A 25,125-nucleotide genomic window follows, 5' to 3' on the forward strand; every position below is an offset into this window, starting at 1 on the left:
CCATTGAAGAACCCTTTTTGGTTCCAGGTATAACCCTTTTGGGTTCCATGTAGGACCCTTTCCACAAAGAGTTCTATGTGGAACCAAAAAAGGTTCTCCCTGAAATCCAAAAGGTTTCTCCTATGGGGACAGCCAAAGAACCCTCGTGGAACTCTTTTTTCTAAGAGTGCATTACTCATGCTCAATCCACTATTGTTGATTGAAATGTTGGCTAGTTGCACTCAATGATATCAAAGGTAACATTATTGTTCTTTGAACTGGTCAGAGTAAAAAAACAGTGTGTGTTAATAGTGTATATCAGAGCGTCTCCTTTGTGCTCCAAAGTGAGCTTTTAACATCCTCAACAGAACGATCGAGAATACTAAGACGTTATTAGATATATATGAAGTAAGCTATATGCTAATGTGTGACTAATGAAACTCATTTGATCTATTAACTGTAATTTGGCCGTGTTCTACTTCTCGCTCTTCTACAGCAGAGTTTATAGAAAGAAATTAGAGGCAGTTTGTCTCACGCATTAGTCTTTCTGTGCACAACGCATAACATAAACCCTGAATTAATATGTGAGAAATTATCTTTGAAAATTATGATTTACTCTCGGGAGAGAAAGGTTTATTAAAATACGCAAAAAATAATCTAAAGAGAGAAAATGTGCAGTTGATTAAAGAGTCCTCGCCTTGAACAACATTAAAGAATAATTAAGATGATTTCACTTCATAGGCCGATGCAGTGGCAGTTATTGTGTGGAGGTGTTTTTAAAAAGTCTAATTGCTTCTCTGAAGGACTTCATCTCGTATGAATGGTGTTTAAATATATCATGTGATATGATTTATTTGAAAAAAATGATTAAAACCCCCGAACAACCAGTCTGGCTTGAGAGGAGGGCGCAGTCAGTCAGTCTGTCAGACTGTCAGGAAATTTTCATCAGGGCCCATCGTTTTGTCAGACGTTTTCAGATCCTCCATAGTAGCTGATCCTCCATAGTAGCCGTTCCTCCGTAGGTAGCTGATCCTCCATAGTAGCCGTTCCTCCGTAGGTAGCTGATCCTCCATAGTAGCCGTTCCTCCGTAGGTAGCTGATCCTCCATAGTAGCCGTTCCTCCGTAGGTAGCTGATCCTCCATAGTAGCCGTTCCTCCGTAGGTAGCTGATCCTCCATAGTAGCCGTTCCTCCGTAGGTAGCTGATCCTCCATAGTAGCCGTTCCTCCGTAGGTAGCTGATCCTCCATAGTAGCCGTTCCTCCGTAGGTAGCTGATCCTCCATAGTAGCCGTTCCTCCGTAGGTAGCTGATCCTCCATAGTAGCCGTTCCTCCGTAGGTAGCTGATCCTCCATAGTAGCCGTTCCTCCGTAGGTAGCTGATCCTCCATAGTAGCCGTTCCTCCGTAGGTAGCTGATCCTCCATAGTAGCCGTTCCTCCGTAGGTAGCTGATCCTCCATAGTAGCCGTTCCTCCGTAGGTAGCTGATCCTCCATAGTAGCCGTTCCTCCGTAGGTAGCTGATGCTCCATAGTAGCCGTTCCTCCGTAGGTAGCTGATCCTCCATAGTAGCCGTTCCTCCGTAGGTAGCTGATCCTCCATAGTAGCCGTTCCTCCGTAGGTAGCTGATGCTCCATAGTAGCCGTTCCTCCGTAGGTAGCTGATGCTCCATAGTAGCCGTTCCTCCGTAGGTAGCTGATCCTCCATAGTAGCCGTTCCTCCGTAGGTAGCTGATCCTCCATAGTAGCCGTTCCTCCGTAGGTAGCTGATCCTCCATAGTAGCCGTTCCTCCGTAGGTAGCTGATCCTCCATAGTAGCCGTTCCTCCGTAGGTAACTGATCCTCCATAGTAGCCGTTCCTCCGTAGGTAGCTGATCCTCCATAGTAGCCGTTCCTCCTTAGGTGGCTGATCCTCCATAGTAGCCGTTCCTCCGTAGGTAGCTGATCCTCCATAGTAGCCGTTCCTCCGTAGGTAGCTGATCCTCCATAGTAGCCGTTCCTCCGTAGGTAGCTGATCCTCCATAGTAGCCGTTCCTCCGTAGGTAGCTGATGCTCCATAGTAGCCGTTCCTCCTTAGGTAGCTGATCCTCCATAGTAGCCGTTCCTCCGTAGGTAGCTGATCCTCCATAGTAGCCGTTCCTCCGTAGGTATCTGATCCTCCATAGTAGCCGTAGGTAGCTTCCTCCGTAGGTAGCTGATCCTCCATAGTAGCCGTTCCTCCGTAGGTAGCTGATCCTCCATAGTAGCCGTTCCTCCGTAGGTAGCTGATCCTCCATAGTAGTAGCCGTTCCTCCGTAGGTAGCTGATGCTCCATAGTAGCCGTTCCTCCGTAGGTAGCTGATGCTCCATAGTAGCCGTTCCTCCGTAGGTAGCTGATCCTCCATAGTAGCCGTTCCTCCGTAGGTAGCTGATGCTCCATAGTAGCCGTTCCTCCGTAGGTAGCTGATGCTCCATAGTAGCCGTTCCTCCGTAGGTAGCTGATGCTCCATAGTAGCCGTTCCTCCGTAGGTAGCTGATGCTCCATAGTAGCCGTTCCTCCGTAGGTAGCTGATGCTCCATAGTAGCCGTTCCTCCGTAGGTAGCTGATCCTCCATAGTAGCCGATCCTCCGTAGGTAGCTGATGCTCCATAGTAGCCGTTCCTCCGTAGGTAGCTGATGCTCCATAGTAGCCGTTCCTCCGTAGGTAGCTGATGCTCCATAGTAGCCGTTCCTCCGTAGGTAGCTGATGCTCCATAGTAGCCGTTCCTCCGTAGGTAGCTGATGCTCCATAGTAGCCGTTCCTCCGTAGGTAGCTGATGCTCCATAGTAGCCGTTCCTCCGTAGGTAGCTGATCCTCCATAGTAGCCGTTCCTCCGTAGGTAGCTGATCCTCCATAGTAGCCGTTCCTCCGTAGGTAGCTGATCCTCCATAGTAGCCGTTCCTCCGTAGGTAGCTGATCCTCCATAGTAGCCGTTCCTCCGTAGGTAGCTGATCCTCCATAGTAGCCGTTCCTCCGTAGGTAGCTGATAGCCGTTCCTCCGTAGGTAGCTGATCCTCCTCGTTCCTAGGTAGCTGATCCTCCATAGTAGCCGTTCCTCCGTAGGTAGCTGATCCTCCATAGTAGCCGTTCCTCCGTAGGTAGCTGATCCTCCATAGTAGCCGTTCCTCCGTAGGTAGCTGATCCTCCATAGTAGCCGTTCCTCCGTAGGTAGCTGATCCTCCCAGCCGTTCCTCCGTAGTAGCTGATCCTCCATAGTAGCCGTTCCTCCGTAGGTAGCTGATCCTCCATAGTAGCCGTTCCTCCGTAGGTAGCTGATGCTCCATAGTAGCCGTTCCTCCGTAGGTAGCTGATGCTCCATAGTAGCCGTTCCTCCGTAGGTAGCTGATGCTCCATAGTAGCCGTTCCTCCGTAGGTAGCTGATGCTCCATAGTAGCCGTTCCTCCGTAGGTAGCTGATGCTCCATAGTAGCCGTTCCTCCGTAGGTAGCTGATCCTCCATAGTAGCCGTTCCTCCGTAGGTAGCTGATCCTCCATAGTAGCCGTTCCTCCGTAGGTAGCTGATCCTCCATAGTAGCCGTTCCTCCGTAGGTAGCTGATCCTCCATAGTAGCCGTTCCTCCGTAGGTAGCTGATCCTCCATAGCTGATCCTCCCGTTCCTCCGTAGGTAGCTGATCCTCCATAGGTAGCTGATCCTCCGTAGCCGTTCCTCCGTAGGTAGCTGATCCTCCATAGTAGCCGTTCCTAGTAGCTGATCCTCCATAGTAGCCGTTCCTCCGTAGGTAGCTGATCCTCCATAGTAGCCGTTCCTCCGTAGGTAGCTGATCCTCCATAGTAGCCGTTCCTCCGTAGGTAGCTGATCCTCCATAGTAGCCGTTCCTCCGTAGGTAGCTGATCCTCCATAGTAGCCGTTCCTCCGTAGGTAGCTGATCCTCCATAGTAGCCGTTCCTCCGTAGGTAGCTGATCCTCCATAGTAGCCGTTCCTCCGTAGGTAGCTGATCCTCCATAGTAGCCGTTCCTCCGTAGGTAGCTGATGCTCCATAGTAGCCGTTCCTCCGTAGGTAGCTGATCCTCCATAGTAGCCGTTCCTCCGTAGGTAGCTGATCCTCCATAGTAGCCGTTCCTCCGTAGGTAGCTGATGCTCCATAGTAGCCGTTCCTCCGTAGGTAGCTGATGCTCCATAGTAGCCGTTCCTCCGTAGGTAGCTGATCCTCCATAGTAGCCGATCCTCCGTAGGTAGCTGATCCTCCATAGTAGCCGATCCTCCGTAGGTAGCTGATCCTCCATAGTAGCCGTTCCTCCGTAGGTAGCTGATCCTCCATAGTAGCCGTTCCTCCGTAGGTAGCTGATGCTCCATAGTAGCCGTTCCTCCGTAGGTAGCTGATCCTCCATAGTAGCCGTTCCTCCGTAGCTGATGCTCCATAGGTAGCTGATCCTCCATAGTAGCCGTTCCTCCGTAGGTATCTGATCCTCCATAGTAGCCGTTCCTCCGTAGGTAGCTGATCCTCCATAGTAGCCGTTCCTCCGTAGGTAGCTGATCCTCCATAGTAGCCGTTCCTCCGTAGGTAGCTGATGCTCCATAGTAGCCGTTCCTCCGTAGGTAGCTGATGCTCCATAGTAGCCGTTCCTCCGTAGGTAGCTGATGCTCCATAGTAGCCGTTCCTCCGTAGGTAGCTGATGCTCCATAGTAGCCGTTCCTCCGTAGGTAGCTGATGCTCCATAGTAGCCGTTCCTCCGTAGGTAGCTGATCCTCCATAGTAGCCGTTCCTCCGTAGGTAGCTGATCCTCCATAGTAGCCGTTCCTCCGTAGGTAGCTGATCCTCCATAGTAGCCGTTCCTCCGTAGGTAGCTGATCCTCCATAGTAGCCGTTCCTCCGTAGGTAGCTGATGCTCCATAGTAGCCGTTCCTCCGTAGGTAGCTGATCCTCCATAGTAGCCGTTCCTCCGTAGGTAGCTGATCCTCCATATTAGCCGATCCTCCGTAGGTAGCTGATCCTCCATAGTAGCCGTTCCTCCGTAGGTAGCTGATCCTCCATAGTAGCCGTTCCTCCGTAGGTAGCTGATCCTCCATAGTAGCCGTTCCTCCGTAGGTAGCTGATCCTCCATAGTAGCCGTTCCTCCGTAGGTAGCTGATCCTCCATAGTAGCCGTTCCTCCGTAGGTAGCTGATCCTCCATAGTAGCCGTTCCTCCGTAGGTAGCTGATGCTCCATAGTAGCCGTTCCTCCTTAGGTAGCTGATCCTCCATAGTAGCCGTTCCTCCGTAGGTAGCTGATGCTCCATAGTAGCCGCTCATTGGGGGGGTCATTACCACGAGCCCGTATTCCCCAATGCCACCAACCTCCTGTGCTATACAACATAAGAGCAATAGCCAACAACGCATTTCCCCATGCTACATTGCGAAATGACAATATTGACTTAAAATCAAAACAACAGCAACTCAGTTAATGTCATTGATTATACACAGTTGAAGTCAGAAGTTTACATACACTTAGGTTGGAGTCATTAAAACTTGTTTTTCAACCAATCCACAAATTTCTTGTTAATAAACTATAGTTTTGGCAAGTCGGTTAGGACATCTACTTTGTGCAAGGTAATATTTCCATCAATTGTTTACAATTCCAGTGGGTCAGAAGTTTACATACACTAAGTTGACTGTGCCTTTAAAAGGCCTGGAAAATGACAGAAAATGATGTAATGGATTTAGATGCTTTTGATAGGCTAATTGACATCATTTGAGTGGATGTTTTTCAAGGCCTACCTTCAAACTCAGTTCCTCTTTGCTTGACATCATGGGAAAATGAAAAGAAATCAGCCAAGACATCAGAATTTCTTTTGTAGACCTCCACAAGTCTGGTTCATCCTTGGGAGCAATTTCCAAACACCTGAAGGTACCACGTTCATCTGTACAAACAATAGTACTCAAGTATAAACACCATGGGACCACGCAGCTGTAATACCGCTCAGGAAGGAGACTCGTTTTGTCCCCTAGAGATGAATGTACTTTGGTGCGAAAAGTGCAAATCAATCCCAGAACAACAGCAAAGGACCTTGTGAAGATGCTGGAGGAAACAGGTACAAAAGTATCTATATCCACAGTAAAACGAGTCCTATATCGACATAACCTGAAAGAACACTCAGCAAGGAAGAAGCAACTGCTCCAAAACCGCCATAAAAAAAGCCAGACTACGGTTTGCAGCTGCAAATGGAGACAAAGATCGTACTTTTTGGAGAAATGTCGTCTAGTCTGATGAAACAAAAATAGAACCGTTTGGCCATAATGACCATCTTTATGTTTGGAGGAAAAAGGGGGATGCTTGCAATCCGAAGAACACCATCCCAACCGTGAAGCACGGGGGTGGCAGCATCATGTTGTGGGGGTGCTTTGCTGCAGGAGGGACTGATGCACTTCACAAAATAGATGGCATCGTGTGGCAGGAAAATGATGTGGATATATTGAAGCAACATCTCAAGACATCAGTCAAGTTAAAGCTTGGTCACAAATGGGTCTTCCAAATGGACAATGACCCCAAACCTACTTCCAAAGTTGTGGCAAAATGGCTTAAGGACAACAAAGTCAAGGTATTGGAGTGGCCATCACAAAGCCCTGACCTCGATACTACAGAACATTTGTGGACAGAACTGAAAAAGCATGAGCGAGCAAGCAGACCTACAAACCTGACTCAGTTTCACCAGCTCTGTTAGGAGGACTGGGCCAAAATTCGCCCAATTTATTGGGTTCACCCTCTCTACTATTATTCTGACATTTCACATTCTTAAAATAAAGTGTTGATCCTAACTGACCTAAGACAGGGAATTTTTACTATGATTAAATGTCAGGAATTGTTAAAAACTGAGTTTAAATGTATTTGGCTAAGGTGCATGTAAAATTGAGACTCAACTGTCGTACATTTATTTTCAAGGGAATAATAACTGAGCAGGTGTGAACATGTCAGAAAAAGATGCCTGTCTACCTCTTAGTCTGTTTGGGAAAAAACAGCTTAGATTGAAAATAATATTTGTAACCATAGATACCACAGAAAAAACAACCAAATCAACAGTAGCTCCATTTTATAAGTGTTTAATGTGTGACGAAGCAAATCATAAATCACAGGTATAAATACAAAATTAATTAACATCCACATTCATTGCATTTCTGAACAGATAAATTATTAAAGATGTTAAAAACAACCACTTCGATCAAGTTGCTCATAAATCGATGGAATTAACTATTTTAAAACAAATACATTTTTACAAATATTTACAAAGGTTAAATCAAAGGCAGTTATACACACACATTATTTGCATATTAGCCTTTTCTTCTACAGTTGACCAACTGAAGTATTAAATTGCATGAGTGAAATAATTTGCATACACAATTTGAGAGAAGCCACTCAAATATGTTGATTGTTGACCATAAAATACCTTAAGACAATTGATTTTACCGTCAGTCAAAGAGACACCTAAAAGTGGACGTTGTGACAGAAAGATATAAGAAAGCATAGTTGAGTTTGGAGACAGAGAAAGAAATCAAACTATTCACATTTCAGTATCATCAGAATCCAGAGAGGACGATCTAGCCATAGGACCAGGTGGGTAGTGACGCATACTACAAGGCATTTGTTGGCATAATGTGTTTAAAATGGGATCCTCAACAGTTAAACTATCTTGTGTAACTACATAGTCTCATTTCCTTTCACAAAGACAGTCCTTTATTTCAATATTTCATTACAAATAAGGGAATCACCTATTATGACACATCATTACTACAGTTCTTCAGAAATGGGGAATATTATTTTTTGCAGTAGCATAGTGAAAATATCTAGTTGAGTCATTGGGTTAGAGGGGACAACTAGTGGTTGGGGCCATGCTATTCATCAGAGTCATGTGGTTGGGTTGTCTCCGGCTGTGATTGGATAGAGTCATGTTGCTCCTCCTCTAGGGTGACGACGGTGTTAGTCTGGGTGCTCACATCCAACTCTTTCCCCCCCTCCCACTCTATTACCTCTTCCCCCTCCATGTCCTCCTCCTCCTCTCCACCTATCCGTCCAGTGGGATCTACGGCTCCTCCTTCTTTCTTCTCCCCTGTAGTTCTGTCAGGCTGGGTTGGGCCTGCTCCAATACAGAAGAGCAGGTCCTGGTCCCTGTGGTTCTGGCTGGAAAGTTGGTTGTGGTGGATCTCACTGTAGTCCTGTCTATGGTTCTGGTGTGTGTAACTGTGGTGGTGGCAATGGAAGAAGCTGAGGATGGTGTGTTTTGGCAGGCCCAGCTGGGCTGACAGGGTGTGGACAGCCTCCTCGTCTGGGTTCAGACCCACGTCTTGGATGAAGCTCTGCAGGATCCCCTGCGCCTCCCGGGACACCGAAACCCCTCACCCCCCTCACCATTACGCCCGCCATTGCCCTCCCCGTTACTCTGTCTGGCCCCCGACCAACCTCCCTCGCCCCCTTCCTTGTCACTACTACCCTCAGCCCTACTCCTATTGCCCAGACCAGTAATGTCCTCTACCCTCCCATCAACCTTACTACCCCCCAACCAGGTCTTCAGTTGGCCCCCACCACCCTCATTCTCGGCTTGTGATGCTGTGGACGGTTGTCGTGGAGGCAGGCGAGGCCCCGCCTGGGGCTGCAAGGGCTGCTGGGACCGAGGGGTCAGGAGTCGTTGATGGTGTTGCTGTGGCAATGGGGAGTGGCGTTGGAGCTGGTGGAGACAGATGGAAGTGAAGTTCTAAACAAACGAATGGGAGCTGATGGCTGTGTTACAGGAGGACCAAACTACACGTATGAACACTATGGTCAAACAGCTACACAACTCTACATTCAATTATCTACATACGCATGTACATTAACGGAGTAGAATTATGTGTTTGTGTTGTGTGTGCGCTTCCATCCGTATACGTGTGTGTGTAGGCTATACCGGGTAGACTGACCAGTGTGTAGTCATTGACTAGCTGTGTGAGTCTGTCTCTCCAAAGTTGTTTTTGTGTTTGTGTTGACTGTGTATTACTGTATGAGTGTGTCTATGTACAGATGTAGGATCTTAATTTGACCAGCATCGTCGTAGCAAAACAATCCTGCAGCAACTGGATTTTAATGTTTAGTCAATAATGTTGCTTGATCGGTGGTTAGGCTATTAGTTGGCTAAAATTAAGCTACATGAAAAGTGCATTACTGTTAATATGACCGTGTGGTAGTGCAGGTTTTCAGTGAATTTATGTATATCAAAAAAACTAATTGGCATTTGTTGCGGCGCAGGAAAATTCTCAGCAACAACATAGTGATCAAATTAAGATCCTACATCTGTACAGGCTATTTAGAGTAGACTGACCAGTGTGTTGTTGTTGACTTGCTGTATCACTCTGTCTGTACAGTGTAGCTGCAGAGCGTTGCTCTCCTGTTCGTAGATGGCATCTCGCTCCGTCTGGGCCAGACTCAGGAAGCGCCTGATCATACACAGGTTCTCCCACAGGGTCCGGTTCTCCGGGGACGGATCCTCCTTCCAGCGCAGCAGCTCACACAGCCAGCCCTGCAGAACACATATCAGAAACCAGTCAGAGAAACCATAGAAAAGGAACCTTTTCAGAACCCCTTCAATAAAATAAAATGTTATTTGTCACATGCTTTGTAAGCAACAGGTGTAGACTAACAGTGAAGTGCTTACTTACTGGCCCTTCCCAACAATGCAGAGAGAAAATAGAGAAATAATAGAAAAGTAAAACACGTAATAATAAAAGTAATAATAGATATAGGTACCTGTACCGAGTCGATGTGCAGGGGTACGAGGTAATAACTTGCCTATAAAACATGTGGTACCTGTACCGAGTCGATGTGCAGGGGTACGAGGTAATAACTAGGCTATAAACACAAGGTACCTGTACCGAGTCGATGTGCAGGGGTACGAGGTAATAACTTGGCTATATACACGAGGTACCTGTACCGAGTCGATGTGCAGGGGTACGAGGTAATAACTTGGCTATATACACGAGGTACCTGTACCGAGTCGATGTGCAGGGGTACGAGGTAATAACTTGGCTATATACACGAGGTACCTGTACCGAGTCGATGTGCAGGGGTACGAGGTAATAACTTGCCTATAAACATGTGGTACCTGTACCGAGTCGATGTGCAGGGGTACGAGGTAATAACTTGGCTATAAACACAAGGTACCTGTACCGAGTCGATGTGCAGGGGTACGAGGTAATAACTTGGCTATATACACGAGGTACCTGTACCGAGTCGATGTGCAGGGGTACGAGGTAATAACTTGCCTATAAACATGTGGTACCTGTACCGAGTCGATGTGCAGGGGTACGAGGTAATAACTTGGCTATAAACACAAAGTACCTGTACCGAGTCGATGTGCAGGGGTACGAGGTAATAACTTGCCTATAAACATGTGGTACCTGTACCGAGTCGATGTGCAGGGGTACGAGGTAATAACTTGGCTATAAACACAAGGTACCTGTACCGAGTCGATGTGCAGGGGTACGAGGTAATAACTTGGCTATATACACGAGGTACCTGTACCGAGTCGATGTGCAGGGGTACGAGGTAATAACTTGCCTATAAACATGTGGTACCTGTACCGAGTCGATGTGCAGGGGTACGAGGTAATAACTTGGCTATAAACACAAAGTACCTGTACCGAGTCGATGTGCAGGGGTACGAGGTAATAACTTGGCTATAAACACAAGGTACCTGTACCGAGTCGATGTGCAGGGGTACGAGGTAATAACTTGGCTATATACACGAGGTACCTGTAGCGAGTCGATGTGCAGGGGTACGAGGTAATAACTTGCCTATAAACATGTGGTACCTGTACCGAGTCGATGTGCAGGGGTACGAGGTAATAACTTGGCTATAAACACAAGGTACCTGTACCGAGTCGATGTGCAGGGGTACGAGGTAATAACTTGGCTATAAACACAAGGTACCTGTACCGAGTCGATGTGCAGGGGTACGAGGTAATAACTTGCCTATAAACATGTGGTACCTGTACCGAGTCGATGTGCAGGGGTACGAGGTAATAACTTGGCTATAAACACAAGGTACCTGTACCGAGTCGATGTGCAGGGGTACGAGGTAATAACTTGGCTATAAACACAAAGTACCTGTACCGAGTCGATGTGCAGGGGTACGAGGTAATAACTTGGCTATAAACACAAGGTACCTGTACCGAGTCGATGTGCAGGGGTACGAGGTAATAACTTGGCTATATACACGAGGTACCTGTACCGAGTCGATGTGCAGGGGTACGAGGTAATAACTTGGCTATAAACACAAGGTACCTGTACCGAGTCGATGTGCAGGGGTACGAGGTAATAACTTGGCTATAAACACAAGGTACCTGTACCGAGTCGATGTGCAGGGGTACGAGGTAATAACTTGGCTATATACACGAGGTACCTGTACCGAGTCGATGTGCAGGGGTACGAGGTAATAACTTGCCTATAAACATGTGGTACCTGTACCGAGTCGATGTGCAGGGGTACGAGGTAATAACTTGGCTATATACACGAGGTACCTGTACCGAGTCGATGTGCAGGGGTACGAGGTAATAACTTGGCTATATACAAGAAGTACCTGTACCGAGTCGATGTGCAGGGGTACGAGGTAATAACTTGGCTATATACACGAAGTACCTGTACCGAGTCGATGTGCTGAGGTACGAGGTAATAACTTGGCTATATACACGAGGTACCTGTACCGAGTCGATGCGCTGGGGTACGAGGTAATACCTTGGCTATATACACGAAGTACCTGTACCGAGTCGATGCGCTGGGGTACGAGGTAATACCTTGGCTATATACACGAAGTACCTGTACCAAGTCGATGTGCTGGGGTACGAGGTAATACCTTGGCTATATACACACGAGGTACCTGTACCGAGTCGATGTGCTGAGGTACGAGGTAATAACTTAGTTATATACACGAGGTACCTATACCGAGTCGATTTGCTGAGGTACGAGGTAATGAGGTAGATATGTACATATTACTAGGAACAAAGTGACTAGGCAACATGATAGATAATTAACAGTAGCAGCAGTGTATGTGATGAGTCAAAGTTAGTGCAAAAAGAGTCAATGCAGATATTCCGGGGAGCTATTTGATGAATTATTTAACTAACTTTTAGCAGTCTTATGGTTTGGGGGTAGAAGCTGCTCAGGGTCCTGTTGGTCCCAGACTTGGTGCTCTGTTTAGGAGCCTTTTGGTCCCAGACTTGGTGCTCTGTTCAGGAGCCTTATGGTCCCACACTTGGTGCTCTGTTCAGGGTCCTGTTGGTCCCAGACTTGGTGCTCTGTTCAGGGTCCTGTTGGTCCCAGACTTGGTGCTCTGTTCAGGGTCCTGTTGGTCCCAGACTTGGTGCTCTGTTCAGGGTCCTGTTGGTCCCAGGGTCCTGTTGGTCCTGTTGGTCCCAGACTTGGTGCTCTGTTCAGGGTCCTGTTGGTCCCAGACTTGGTGCTCTGTTCAGGGTCCTGTTGGTCCCAGACTTGGTGCTCTGTTCAGGGTCCTGTTGGTCCCAGACTTGGTGCTCTGTTCAGGGTTCTGTTGGTCCCAGACTTGGTGCTCCGGTACTGCTTGCCGTGTGGTGGCAGAGAAAACAGTCTATGACTTGGGTGGCTGGAGTCTTCGACAATTGTCCGGGCCTTCCTCTGACAGCCTGGTATAGAGGTCCTGGATGGCAGGGAGCTCAGCCCCAGTGATGTACTGGGCTGTTGGCACCACCCCCATCCACAACAGCATCGTCAAGCAAGATACTAAAATGAAGTTTACTATCTTTAGTAAATATAGTAAATCAGATGTTCTGTGCTTTTCATGAGTAGAAAACAACAGTTATTAATGCTTCATACAAAGCAAGTACACTTCAAACTCATAGCAGAACCCTTCTTTGTATTAGGAGCTGGAGGACAGGAGGAGACAGTGAGGGAAAGCAGCAACAATGCCAAGCTTTCCACCTCTACACAATTACAGTGGCACACACACACACCTGGCCGTAGTCCAGCACTAGCACAAACAGCCATCCAGATGCAGTAAGCAGATACAACACAGAGCTTCAACATGGTGCTGCCTGCCAAACAGCCATACACTAACGTGAGCTGACACAATCGTATTACAGAGAGAGAGAGAGAGAGAGAGAGAGAGAGAGAGGGGAGTAGAGATAGAGAGGGAGGCAGAGGGAGAGAGGGAGAGAGGGTGGGCTTTGAGAGAGAGAAAGATGCAGAGGGAGAGAGGGAGAGAAGGTGGGGTTTGAGAGAGAGAAAGAGGCAGAGGGAGAGAGGGAGAGAGAGAGAGGAGGTGGGGTTTGAGAGAGAGAAAGAGGCAGAGGGAGAGAGGGAGAGAGAGAGAAGGTGGGGTTTGAGAGAGAGAAAGAGGCAGAGGGAGAGAAGGTGGGGTTTGAGAGAGAGAAAGAGGCAGAGGGAGAGAAGGTGGGGTTTGAGAGAGAGAAAGAGGCAGAGGGAGAGAGGGAGAGAAGGTGGGGTTTGAGAGAGAGAAAGAGGCAGAGGGAGAGAGGGAGAGAAGGTGGGGTTTGAGAGAGAGAAAGAGGCAGAGGGAGAGAGGGAGAGAAGGTGGGGTTTGAGAGAGAGAAAGAGGCAGAGGGAGAGAAGGTGGGGTTTGAGAGAGAGAAAGAGGCAGAGGGAGAGAGGGAGAGAAGGTGGGGTTTGAGAGAGAGAAAGAGGCAGAGGGAGAGAGAGAGAGAAGGTGGGGTTTGAGAGAGAGAAAGAGGCAGAGGGAGAGAGGGAGAGAAGGTGGGGTTTGAGAGAGAGAAAGAGGCAGAGGGAGAGAGAGAGAAGGTGGGGTTTGAGAGAGAGAAAGAGGCAGAGGGAGAGAGGGAGAGAAGGTGGGGTTTGAGAGAGAGAAAGAGGCAGAGGGAGAGAGGGAGAGAAGGTGGGGTTTGAGAGAGAGAAAGAGGCAGAGGGAGAGAGAGAGAAGGTGGGGTTTGAGAGAGAGAAAGAGGCAGAGGGAGAGAGGGAGAGAGAGAGAGAGAAGGTGGGGTTTGAGAGAAAGAAAGAGGCAGAGGGAGAGAGGGAGAGAAAGAGAGAAGGTGGGGTTTTAGAGAGAGAAAGAGGCAGAGGGAGAGAGGGAGAGAAGGTGGGGTTTGAGAGAGAGAAAGAGGCAGAGGGAGAGAGGGAGAGAAGGTGGGGTTTGAGAGAGAGAAAGAGGCAGAGGGAGAGAGGGAGAGAAGGTGGGGTTTGAGAGAGAGAAAGAGGCAGAGGGAGAGAGAGAAGGTGGGGTTTGAGAGAGAGAAAGAGGCAGAGGAGAGAGGGAGAGAGAGAAGGTGGGGTTTGAGAGAAAGAAAGAGGCAGAGGGAGAGAAGGTGGGATTTGAGAGAAAGAAAGAGGCAGAGGGAGAGAGGGAGAGAAAGAGAGAAGGTGGGGTTTTAGAGAAAGAAAGAGGCAGAGGGAGAGAGGGAGAGAAGGTGGTGTTTGAGAGAGAGAAAGAGGCAGAGGGAGAGAGAGAGGGAAGGTGGGGTTTGAGAGAGAGAAAGAGGCAGAGGGAGAGAGAGAGAGAAGGTGGGGTTTGAGAGAAAGAAAGAGGCAGAGGGAGAGAGAGAGAGAAGGTGGGGTTTGAGAGAAAGAAAGAGGCAGAGGAGAGAGGGAGAGAAGGTGGGGTTTGAGAGAGAGAAAGAGGCAGAGGGAGAGAAGGTGGGGTTTGAGAGAAAGAGGCAGAGGGAGAGAAGGTGGGGTTTGAGAGAGAGAAAGAGGCAGAGGAGAGAAGGTGGGGTTTGAGAGAGCAGAGAAAGAAGGCAGGGGGAGAGAGAGAAAGAGCAGAGAGAGAGGGAGAGAGAGAGAGAAGGTGGGGTTTGAGAGAGAGAGAAAGAGGCAGAGGGAGAGAGGGAGAGAGAGAGAGAAGGTGGGGTTTGAGAGAGAGAAAGAGGCAGAGGGAGGGAAGGTGGGGTTTGAGAGAGAGAAAGAGGCAGAGGGAGAGAGGGAGAGAAGGTGGGGTTTGAGAGAGAGAAAGAGGCAGAGGGGAGAGAGAGAGAAGGTGGGGTTTGAGAGAGAGAGAAAGAGGCAGAGGGAGAGAGAGAGAGAAGGTGGGGTTTGAGAGAGAGAAAGAGGCAGAGGGAGAGAGGGAGAGAGAGAGAGAAGGTGGGGTTTGAGAGAGAGAGAAAGAGGCAGAGGGAGAGAGGGAGAGAGAGAGAGAAGGTGGGGTTTGAGAGAGAGAAAGAGGCAGAGGGAGAGAGGGAGAGAAGGTGGGGTTTGAGAGAGAGAAAGAGGCAGAGGGAGAGAGGGAGAGAAGGTGGGGTTTGAGAGAGAGAAAGAGGCAGAGGGAGAGAAGGTGGGGTTTGAGAGAGAGAAAGAGGCAGAGGGAGAGAAGGTGGGGTTTGAGAGAGAGAAAGAGGCAGAGGGAGAGAAGGTGGGGTTTGAGAGAGAGAAAGAGGCAGAGGGAGAGAAGGTGGGGTTTGAGAGAGAGAAAGAGGCAGAGGGAGAGAGAGAGCGAAGGTGAGGTTTGAGAGAGAGAAAGAGGCAGAGGGAGAGAGAGAGCGAAGGTGGGGTTTGAGAGAAAGAAAGAGGCAGAGGGAGAGAGGGAGAGAAGGTGGGGTTTGAGAGAAAGAGGCAGAGGGAGAGAGGGAGAGAAGGTGGGGTTTGAGAGAGAGAAAGAGGCAGAGGGAGAGAAGGTGGGGTTTGAGAGAGAGAAAGAGGCAGAGGGAGAGAAGGTGGGGTTTGAGAGAGAGAAAGAGGCAGAGGGAGAGAGGGAGAGAAGGTGGGGTTTGAGAGAGAGAAAGAGGCAGAGGGAGAGAGGGGGAGAGAGAGAGAGAGAAGGTGGGGTTTAGAGAAAGAAAGAGGCAGAGGGAGAGAGGGAGAGAAGGTGGGGTTTGAGAGAGAGAAAGAGGCAGAGGGAGAGAATGTGGGGTTTGAGAGAAAGAAAAGAGGCAGAGGGAGAGAAGGTGGGGTTTGAGAGAGAGAGAAAGAGGCAGAGGGAGAGAAGGTGGGGTTTGAGAGAGAGAAAGAGGCAGAGGGAGAGAGAGAGAGAGAAGGTGGGGTTTGAGAGAGAGAAAGAGGCAGAGGGAGAGAGGGAGAGAAGGTGGGGTTTGAGAGAGAAAGAGGCAGAGGGAGAGAGGGAGAGAGAGAGAGAAGGTGGGGTTTGAGAGAGAGAAAGAGGCAGAGGGAGAGAAGGTGGGGTTTGAGAGAAAGAAAGATGCAGAGGGAGAGAAGGTGGGGTTTGAGAGAGAGGAAGGTGGGGTTTGAGAGAAAGAAAGAGGCAGAGGGAGAGAGAGAGAGAGAGAGAGAGAGAGAGAGGTGGGGTTTGAGCGAGAGAAAGAGGCAGAGGGAGAGAGGGAGAGAAGGTGGGGTTTGAGAGAGAAAGAGGCAGAGGGAGAGAGAGAGAGAGAGAAGGTGGGGTTTGAGAGAAAGAAAGAGGCAGAGGGAGAGAAGGTGGGGTTTGAGAGAGAAAGAGGCAGAGGGAGAGAGAGAGAAGGTGGGGTTTGAGAGAGAGAAAGAGGCAGAGGGAGAGAGGGAGAGAAGGTGGGGTTTGAGAGAGAGAAAGAGGCAGAGGGAGAGAGGGAGAGAGAGAGAGAAGGTGGGGTTTGAGAGAGAGAAAGAGGCAGAGGGAGAGAAGGTGGGGTTTGAGAGAGAGAAAGAGGCAGAGGGAGAGAGAGAGAAGGTGGGGTTTGAGAGAGAGAAAGAGGCAGAGGGAGAGAGAGAGAAGGTGGGGTTTGAGAGAGAGAAAGAGGCAGAGGGAGAGAGAGAGAAGGTGGGGTTTGAGAGAGAGAAAGAGGCAGAGGGAGAGAGGGAGAGAGAGAGAGAAGGTGCGGTTTGAGAGAGAGAAAAGGCAGAGGGAGGGAAGGTGGGGTTTGAGAGAGAGAAAGAGGCAGAGGGAGGGAAGGTGGGGTTTGAGAGAGAGAAAGAGGCAGAGGGAGAGAGAGAGAGAGAAGGTGGGGTTTGAGAGAAAGAAAGAGGCAGAGGGAGAGAGAGATTAAACAGTAGCCCAGCAGGGGTAGAGTACCACCTGTCAGTGTAATGGCATTGACCTCAACATGACCTTATAGAGGAGAACAACCTGATCCTCACTGAAGTACTTTATACTGGAGAGAGAGAGAGAGAGAGAGAAAAAGGTATATGGAATGAGAGACAGAGAGACTAAATGAGAAAGAGAAAGACAGAATCATGACAGAAAGAGAGGCCGAGACATAGAAGCAGAGAAAAACAGAAGCAGAGAGAAAAAGAGGCAGAGAGAAAGAGAGGAGAGAAAGAGGCAGAGCGAAAGAGGGGCAGAGCGAAAGAGGCAGAGATAAATAGAGACAGAAAAATAGAGACAGAGAAAGCGAGACAGAGAGAAAGAGAGGAAGAGGCAGAGAGAAAGAGAGGCAGAGAAAGAGATAAATAGAGGCAGGGAGAAATAGAGGCAGAGAGAAAGAGAGAAAGAAAGAAAGAAAGAAAGAAAGAAAGAAAGAAAGAGCGAGAGAGAGACAGAGACCTCAACAGATGAAATCCTCCATTCCACTGAGGGAAATGATCCCCGAAGCAAAAGGCAATAACAAGCTTATGGTTGACAGATAAAGAGACAGAGTGAAAGAGAGGTAGAGGCAGAGAGAAAGAGTGGCAGAGGCAGAGAGGCAGAGAGAAAGAGATGCAGAGAGAAAGAGAGGTAGAGAGAAATAGCGGCAGAGAGAAAGAGAAGCAGAGAGAAAGAGAAGCAGAGAAAAAGAGAAGCAGAGAGAAAGAGAAGCAGAGAGAAAAAGGCTGAGAGATATAAAGGCAGGAAGAAAGAGGCAGAGAGATAGAGGCAGACAGAAAGAGAGGCAGACAGAAAGAGAGGCAGAGAGAAAGAGGCAGAGAGAAAGAGGCAGAGAGAAATAAAGGGAGAAAGAGAGGCAGAGGCAGAGAGAAAGAGAGAAATAGAAGCAGAGAAAAAAGAGAGGCAGAGAGATAGAGGCATGGAGAAAGTAAGGCAGAGAGAAGGAGAGAGAGTGAAAGAGAGAAAGAGAAGCAGAGAGAAAGTAAGGCAGATATAAATAAAGGAAGATAAATAGAGTCAGAGAGAAAGCGAGGCAGAGAGAAATAGAGGCAGAGAGGCAGAGAGAAATAGCAGCAGAGAGAAAGAGAGGCAAAAATATATACAGGCAGGGAGAAAGAGGCAGAGAGAGAGGCAGAGAGAAAGATGCAGAGATAAAGAGGCAGATAAATAGAGGCAGAGAGAAAGAGGAAGAAAGAAAGCGAGGCAGAGGCAGAGATAGTGAGAAAGAGAGGCAGAGAGAAATAGAGAAAGAGTGGTAGAGAGACAGAGGCAGAGAAATAGAGGCAGAAAGAAAGAGAGAAATAGAGGCAGAGAGAAATAGAGGCAGAGAGAAATAGAGGCAGAGAGAAAGAGATGCAGATGCAGAGAGAAAGAGAGGCAGAGAGAAAGAGAGAAATAGAGGCAGAGAGAAATAGAGGCAGAGAGAAAGAGATGCAGAGAGAAAGAAAGATCCCTCCATTCCACTGAGGAGAGAAATGATCCCCAAAACAAAAGGCAATAACAAGCTTATGGTTCTGCCTTGAGAACAAGCACAATAAAAGCACCAGTGTTTATGTGTGTTGGCATGCATGTGTGTGTGTGTGTGTGTGTGTGTGTGTGTGTGTGTGTGTGTGTGTGTGTGTGTGTGTGTGTGTGTGTGTGTGTGTGTAAATAATCTGGCATTTTCTACACAGCCAGTTACTGCCCAATGTGTCTCTGTGTACAGATGGTATAATAAATTCACACACACAGAAAATCTGATAAAGGTACTTCTGGGAGTGTGTGTGTGTGTGTTACGCATTTTCTAATATCAGTCTGAAATATAAACGTTTCCCTCTCAGTCCAAGAGGGAGGAGGGGAACTATGTAATAGTGAGTACCATATTCTCTCTTCTGTGTGTGTGTGTGTGTGTGTGTATGTATGTGTGCCTGTGTGTGTGTGTGTGTGTGCCTGTGTGTGTGTACCTGACTCTTGGATGCGGCCATCTTGGCGAACATGGCCTGAGACACCTTGGCTCTCTTCATCTCCTGTTGGATTTCCTCATAGATAGAACTGTTGATGTCTAGAACACATCCCTCGCTCTTCACCCCTCTGTTTACTACTGCTACTGGGGACAGCCTCGCCTGCAGGAGGGAGGGAGGGAGAGACAGAGAGAAAGTAGGTGGAGCGGAAGGGGGGGTTAAAGAGAGTGGGGTTAGAGAGTGGGGTTAGAGAGAGAGAGAGCGAGAGAGAGATAAGAACGGGGTTATCCTTACTATAGGGATGCCTATGGAAACCCGGGAGTGCCAATCTTCAGCCTTGACAAAGTTCTCCTCTTCCTTTCTGGTCTGAAACATCAAAGGAATATATCTTTGAGTGGCATGAACGAGACAGAACTTCAATACCCGCACTCCCTTCTCTGTCTGTCTGACCTGTGTGTGGCATGGTGGGGTAGTGTTGTTGGGTGAATGGGTGATAGTGGTCGACACGGTCAGACTCCTCTCCCTCTCCTCCTGGTAGATACGGTCGCGGTCGCCCTCAGGTAGCTGGAGGAAACTCTGCATGGACCGCAGGTTGACCAGGAGAGACTGAGAGGCACTCTTCGGATCCTCCTCTTTACGCAGGATCTCAGACAGCAGGCCCTGACACACAGAGATAGACACCATCAGGTACACACATCCTAAGAGGGAATACACCAGGGCATTTTTAGTCGCTACAGACATGTAACAGAGCATACATCACTTTAACAACCTGGGCCTGGGTTCCTCCTGAAGAAAACTTTGAAGACCCATGATTTAAATGAATGGAAGCATCTACTTGTGGTAAGTTACGCATCCAGCGTAGCAGCCCTGTAATGTTGACCAGGCCAAGAGACACTCAGACAGATCAGTTCTGATAAATGTACATAATTAACATTAAAAAAAGAACCCGATGGAAAGTTTTGTACCAAAACAAACCTGGCTGAGGGTCATTTAGACCAGGAGTTTCTCTGAACAGACACACCCACCCAGACAGCACATGTTTTCACAGTAGTATGTTTCTGTTCAAGGTGCTAGAGTAAACACAGTAGTATTTTTCTGTTCAAGGTGCTAGAGTAAACACAGTAGTATTTTTCTGTTCAAGGTGCTAGAGTAAACACAGTAGTATTTTTCTGTTCAAGGAGCTAGAGTAAACAAAGTAGTATTTTTCTGTTCAAGGTGCTAGAGTAAACACAGTGGTATTTTTCTGTTCAAGGAGCTAGAGTAAACACAGTAGTATTTTTCTGTTCAAGGTGCTATCGTAAACACAGTGGTATTTTTCTGTTCAAGGTGCTAGAGTAAACACAGTACTATTTTTCTGTTCAAGGTGCTATCGTAAACACAGTAGTATTTTTCTGTTCAAGGTGCTAGAGTAAACACAGTAGTATTTTTCTGTTCATGGTGCTAGAGTAAACAGGTAGTATTTTTCTGTTCAAGGTGCTAGAGTAAACACAGTAGTATTTTTCTGTTCAAGGTGCCAGAGTAAACACAGTAGATGGCCACCTTCTAAAGCTCTGCTATTAAACAGATTAAACTGCTATTAAACTTATTACATCATTATCTGTCTGCTTCTGCTCTTACAGGAGTCAGACTCTCTTCCTTAAGGTGGGGATCATCCCCCCCCCCCCCACACACACATACCAGCCATTAAGCCTTTACACTCCAATTGCGTCTTCACACTCCAAGCCCCACTCACTCTACCCCTTGGCACCATACCCAGGTGAAACGTTCCTTCCAGACCACACCCTAATTTACCTGGCTGCTGAGCCCCATTGTCATGGCAACGGATGGGCAGGTGCCTATAATGACAGCCTTTGGTAATTATAATAACACCCATGATGATGCTGGTGATAATGATGGTAATAATAACAGTGGGCTACGTCTCTCTAGAAGCTATTCATGTGAGTGCCTTCTAACTGCAGGAGCACAGGACAGACAGGAGGAGAGAGGGGGAGGGAGGCAGACAGAAAGGAGAGAGAAGGAGGCAGACAGAAAGGAGAGAGAGGTATCAAATGGGGAGAGATGAAAATCAAGGGATAGAACAGTCACATGAAGACACAAAATGGATACAGAGAGTGAAATAGAGTATAAAACGAGAGGAAGATATATAGAGAAATTAACAGAGAGAGTGATACAGAGATTTGGGGTCACCTCCAAAGCCAATTCCTCCTTTGGTCGTCTTTACTTCCAGTTCTCTGCTGCCAATGACTGGAACGAACTGCAAAAATCTCTGAAGCTGGAGACTCATATCTCCCTCACTAGCTTTAAGCACCAGCTGTCAGAGCAGCTCACCGATCACTGCACCTGTACATAGCCCATCTGTAAACAGCCCATCTATCTACCTACCTCATCCCCATACTGTATTTATTTATTTATCTTGCCCCTTTGCACCCCAGTATCTATAATTGCACATTCATCTTCTGCACATCTACCATTCCAGTGTTTAATTGCTATATTGTAATTACTTCACCACCATGGCCTATTTATTGACTTAACTCCCTTATCTTACCTCATTTGCACTCACTGTATATAGACTTTTTGTTTTCTTTGTTCTACTGTATTATTGATTGTATGTTTATTTTACTCCATGTGTAACTCTGTGTTGTTGTATGTGTCGAATTGCTATGCATTACCTTGGCCAGGTCACAGTTGCAAATGAGAACTTGTTCTCAACTAGCCTACCTGGTTAAATAAAGGTGAAATAAAAAAATATAAATACATTTAAAAAGAGAGCAAGAGTAAGGGAGAGATTCGAGGGATGGAAAAATGGGAGATGTAGACTCTCTGATGGAGTGTGATTAGAGAGGTAGGGTTACAGACTCTGAGGGACTGTGATTAGAGAGGAAAAGACTCTCTGAGTGTGATTAGAGAGGTATAGACTATCTGAGGGAGTGTGATTAGAGAGGAAAAGACTCCCTGAGGGAGTGTGATTAGAGAGGAAAAGACTCCCTGAGGGAGTGTGATTAGAGAGGTATAGACTCCCTGAGGGAGTGTGATTAGAGAGGTATAGACTATCTGAGGGAGTGTGATTGGAGAGGTAGACTCTCTGCGGGAGTGAGATTAGAGAGGTATAGACTGAGGGAGTGTGATTAGAGAGAGGTGTAGATTTTCTGGAGAAGTGTGATTAGAGCGGTAGAGACTGAGGGAGTGTGATTGGAGAGGTAGAGACTGAGGGAGTGTGATTAGAGAGAGGTATAGATTTTCTGGAGGAGTGTGATTAGAGAGGTTTAGACTCTGAGGGAGTGTGATTAGAGAGGTATAGACTCTGAGGGAGTGTGATTAGAGAGGTTTAGACTCTCTGACGGAATGGGATTAGAGAGGTAGACTTTCTGAGGGAGTGTGATTAGAGAGGTCGAGACTCCCTGAGGGAGTGTGATTAGAGAAGTAGGGGTCCAGACTCTCTGGGGGAGTGTGATTAGAGAAGTAGGGGTCCAGACTCTCTGGGGGAGTGTGATTAGAGAAGTAGGGGTCCAGACTCTCTGGGGGAGTGTGATTAGAGAGGTAGGGGTCCAGACTCTCTGAGGGAGTGTGATTAGAGAGGTAGAGACCCTCTGAGGGAGTGTGATTAGAGAGAAATATAGCTTTTCTGGGGGAGTGTGATTAGAGAGGTAGAGACTCTCTGAGGGAGTGTGATTAGAGAGGTAGGGGTCCAGACTCTCTGAGGGAGTGTGATTAGAGAGGTATAGACTGAGGGAGTGTGATTAGAGAGGTAGAGACTCTCTGAGGGAGTGTGATTAGAGAAGTATAGACTCTCTGAGGGAGTGTGATTAGAGAAGTATAGACTCTCTGGGGGAGTGTGACTAGAGAGGTATAGACTCTCTGTGGGAGTGTGATTAGAGAGGTATAGACTCTCTGAGGGAGTGTGATTAGAGAGGTATAGACTCTCTGGGGGAGTGTGACTAGAGAGGTATAGACTCTCTGGGGGAGTGTGACTAGAGAGGTATAGACTCTCTGGGGGAGTGTGACTAGAGAGGTATAGACTCTCTGGGGGAGTGTGATTAGAGAGGTATAGACTCTCTGCGGGAGTGTGATTAGAGAGGTATAGACTCTCTGGGGGAGTGTGATTAGAGAGGTATAGACTCTCTGGGGGAGTGTGATTAGAGAGGTAGAGACTCTCTGGGGGAGTGTGATTAGAGAGGTATAGACTCTCTGGGGGAGTGTGATTAGAGAGTTTGGGGTACAGACTCTCTAGGGGAGTGTGATTAGCTGGCCCAGCAGCTGTTCCACTGCTGTCACGAGTTCCTACTGCAGAGAAGAGCTGGGACACACACACACACACACACACAGTCATAGACATGCGGCAAAAGGCCATGCCAAGAGCTAATCACCACGCACACGTGCACACACAGCATGAGATCAACCCCTCCTTCTCTCCCACCCCTCATAAATCCCTAACCCCTAGTTTACATCACATTCCCATACATCCAGTTCCCCCTGTCCCTGTCTGTCTCCTACCTGGGTCCTGTTGAAGGCCACGCGGGCGAACACAGCCTGGGAGATGCCTGCTCTCTTCAGCTCCTCTCTCACCCACTGGTAGATCTCACAGTAGATGTCTGATGGTCCACACACCTGGCTCTGAGACCCAGACCCAGGTCCTGGTGGTCCATCCTGGGGCTGGGGGTCGGGGGCCTTAGCTAGGGCCAAGGAGGTGGGAGGCCTCCCCACAGAGGGGTGGTTGAGGAACTGGTGGGGGGAGGTGGAGACAGATACAGACAGGCTCTGCTGGGATAACATTCGGGTAACTGCATACTGCTGGTTGAGGAACTGGGCCATGACTATCTGTTGGGGGTTGACTAGATGGGGGCTGAGGGGGGCGGTCACCAGCCCTGGGGGGCGGAGACTTGGGGCCAGGCAGCCACGACCGTGAGGGAAGACGAGGGGTGAGGAGTCGGCCTGTTTGGCTGTGTTGCCTGGGATTGGTTGCTGGGTAAAGGTCAGATGGGTGGAGCCCGGTTGGGATTGGTCAGAGAAGCTATCAATCTCTGAAGTGAGGACGAGAGAGGGATGGAGGACGAGAGAGGGATGGAGGACGAGAGAGGGATGGAGGAAGAGAGAGGGATGGAGGAAGAGAGAGGGATGGAGGAAGAGAGAGGGATGGAGGAAGAGAGAGGGATGGAGGACGAGAGAGGGATGGAGGACGAGAGAGGGATGGAGGACGAGAGAGGGATGGAGGACGAGAGGGATGGAGGAAGAGAGGGGAGTTAGTTAAAAAGCCACAGCTACTATTTGCTAACATTAGCATTGATGATGAATATAGGTTAACTATATCGTCAGAGTACCTAACTGAGGAACTCAACTTAACCTTACTCTAGATGCAGTTGCACCCCTAAAAACAAAACAAAAATATGTCATAAAAAACTAGCTCCCTGGTATAAAGAAAATACCCGAGCTCTGAAGCAAGCTTCCAGAAAATTGGAATGGAAATGGCACTACACCAAACTGGAAGTCTTCCGACTAGCTTGGAAAGACAGTACCGTGCAGTATCGAAGAGCCCTTACTGCTGCTCGATCATCCTATTTTTCCAACTTAATTGAGGAAAATAAGAACAATCCAAAATGTATTTTTGATATTGTAGCAAAGCTAACTAAAAAGCAGCATTCCCCAAGAGAGGATGGCTTTCACTTCAGCAGTGATAAATTCATGAACTTCTTTGAGGAAAAGATCAGGATAATTAGAAAGCAAATTACGGACTCCTCTTTAAATCTGCGTATTCCTCCAACGCTCAGTTGTCCTGAGTCTGCACAACTCTGCCAGGACCTAGGATCAAGGGAGACACTCAAGATGTTTAGTAGAATATCTCTTGACACATTGATGAAAATAATCATGGCCTCTAAACCTTCAAGCTGCATACTGGACCCTATTCCAACTAAACTACTGAAAGAGCTGCTTCCTGTGCTTGGCCCTCCTATGTTGAACATAATAAATGGCTCTGTATCCACCGGATGTGTATCAAACTCACTAGTGGCAGTAATAAAGCATCTCTTGAAAAAGCCAAACCTTGACCCAGAAAATATTTTTAAAAACTATCGGCCTATATCGAATCTCCCATTCCTCTCAACATTTAAAAAAAAAAGCTGTTGAGCAGCAACTCACTGCCTTCCTGAAGACAAACAATGTATACGAAATGCTTCAGTCTGGTTTTAGACCCAATCATAGTACTGAGACTGCACTTGTGAAGGTGGTAAATTACCTTTTAATGTTGTCAGACCGAGGCTCTGCATCTGTCCTTGTGCTCCTAGAAC

The 25,125-nt window shown here is 47.9% G+C and overlaps 1 protein-coding gene across 1 annotated transcript in view; it reads right to left on the reverse strand.

Annotated features, from left to right (window-relative positions):
- Positions 1–7,014: 7,014 nt before the first annotated feature.
- The window catches only part of LOC115131285 (DNA-binding protein SATB1-like), a 30,897-nt gene continuing 12,786 nt past the window's right edge, over positions 7,015–25,125 (reverse strand). The window contains 7 exon segments of the mRNA XM_029662866.2: positions 7,015–8,320; positions 8,323–8,649; positions 9,277–9,474; positions 18,851–19,009; positions 19,142–19,213; positions 19,298–19,507; positions 23,339–23,865. Of these exon segments, the coding sequence (XP_029518726.2) occupies positions 7,820–8,320; positions 8,323–8,649; positions 9,277–9,474; positions 18,851–19,009; positions 19,142–19,213; positions 19,298–19,507; positions 23,339–23,865 (1,994 nt within the window). The 3' untranslated portion in view covers positions 7,015–7,819.

This window comes from Oncorhynchus nerka, linkage group LG7 (genome assembly GCF_034236695.1).
Source record: "Oncorhynchus nerka isolate Pitt River linkage group LG7, Oner_Uvic_2.0, whole genome shotgun sequence".
In the NCBI taxonomy this organism is placed as follows: Eukaryota; Metazoa; Chordata; class Actinopteri; order Salmoniformes; family Salmonidae; genus Oncorhynchus; species Oncorhynchus nerka.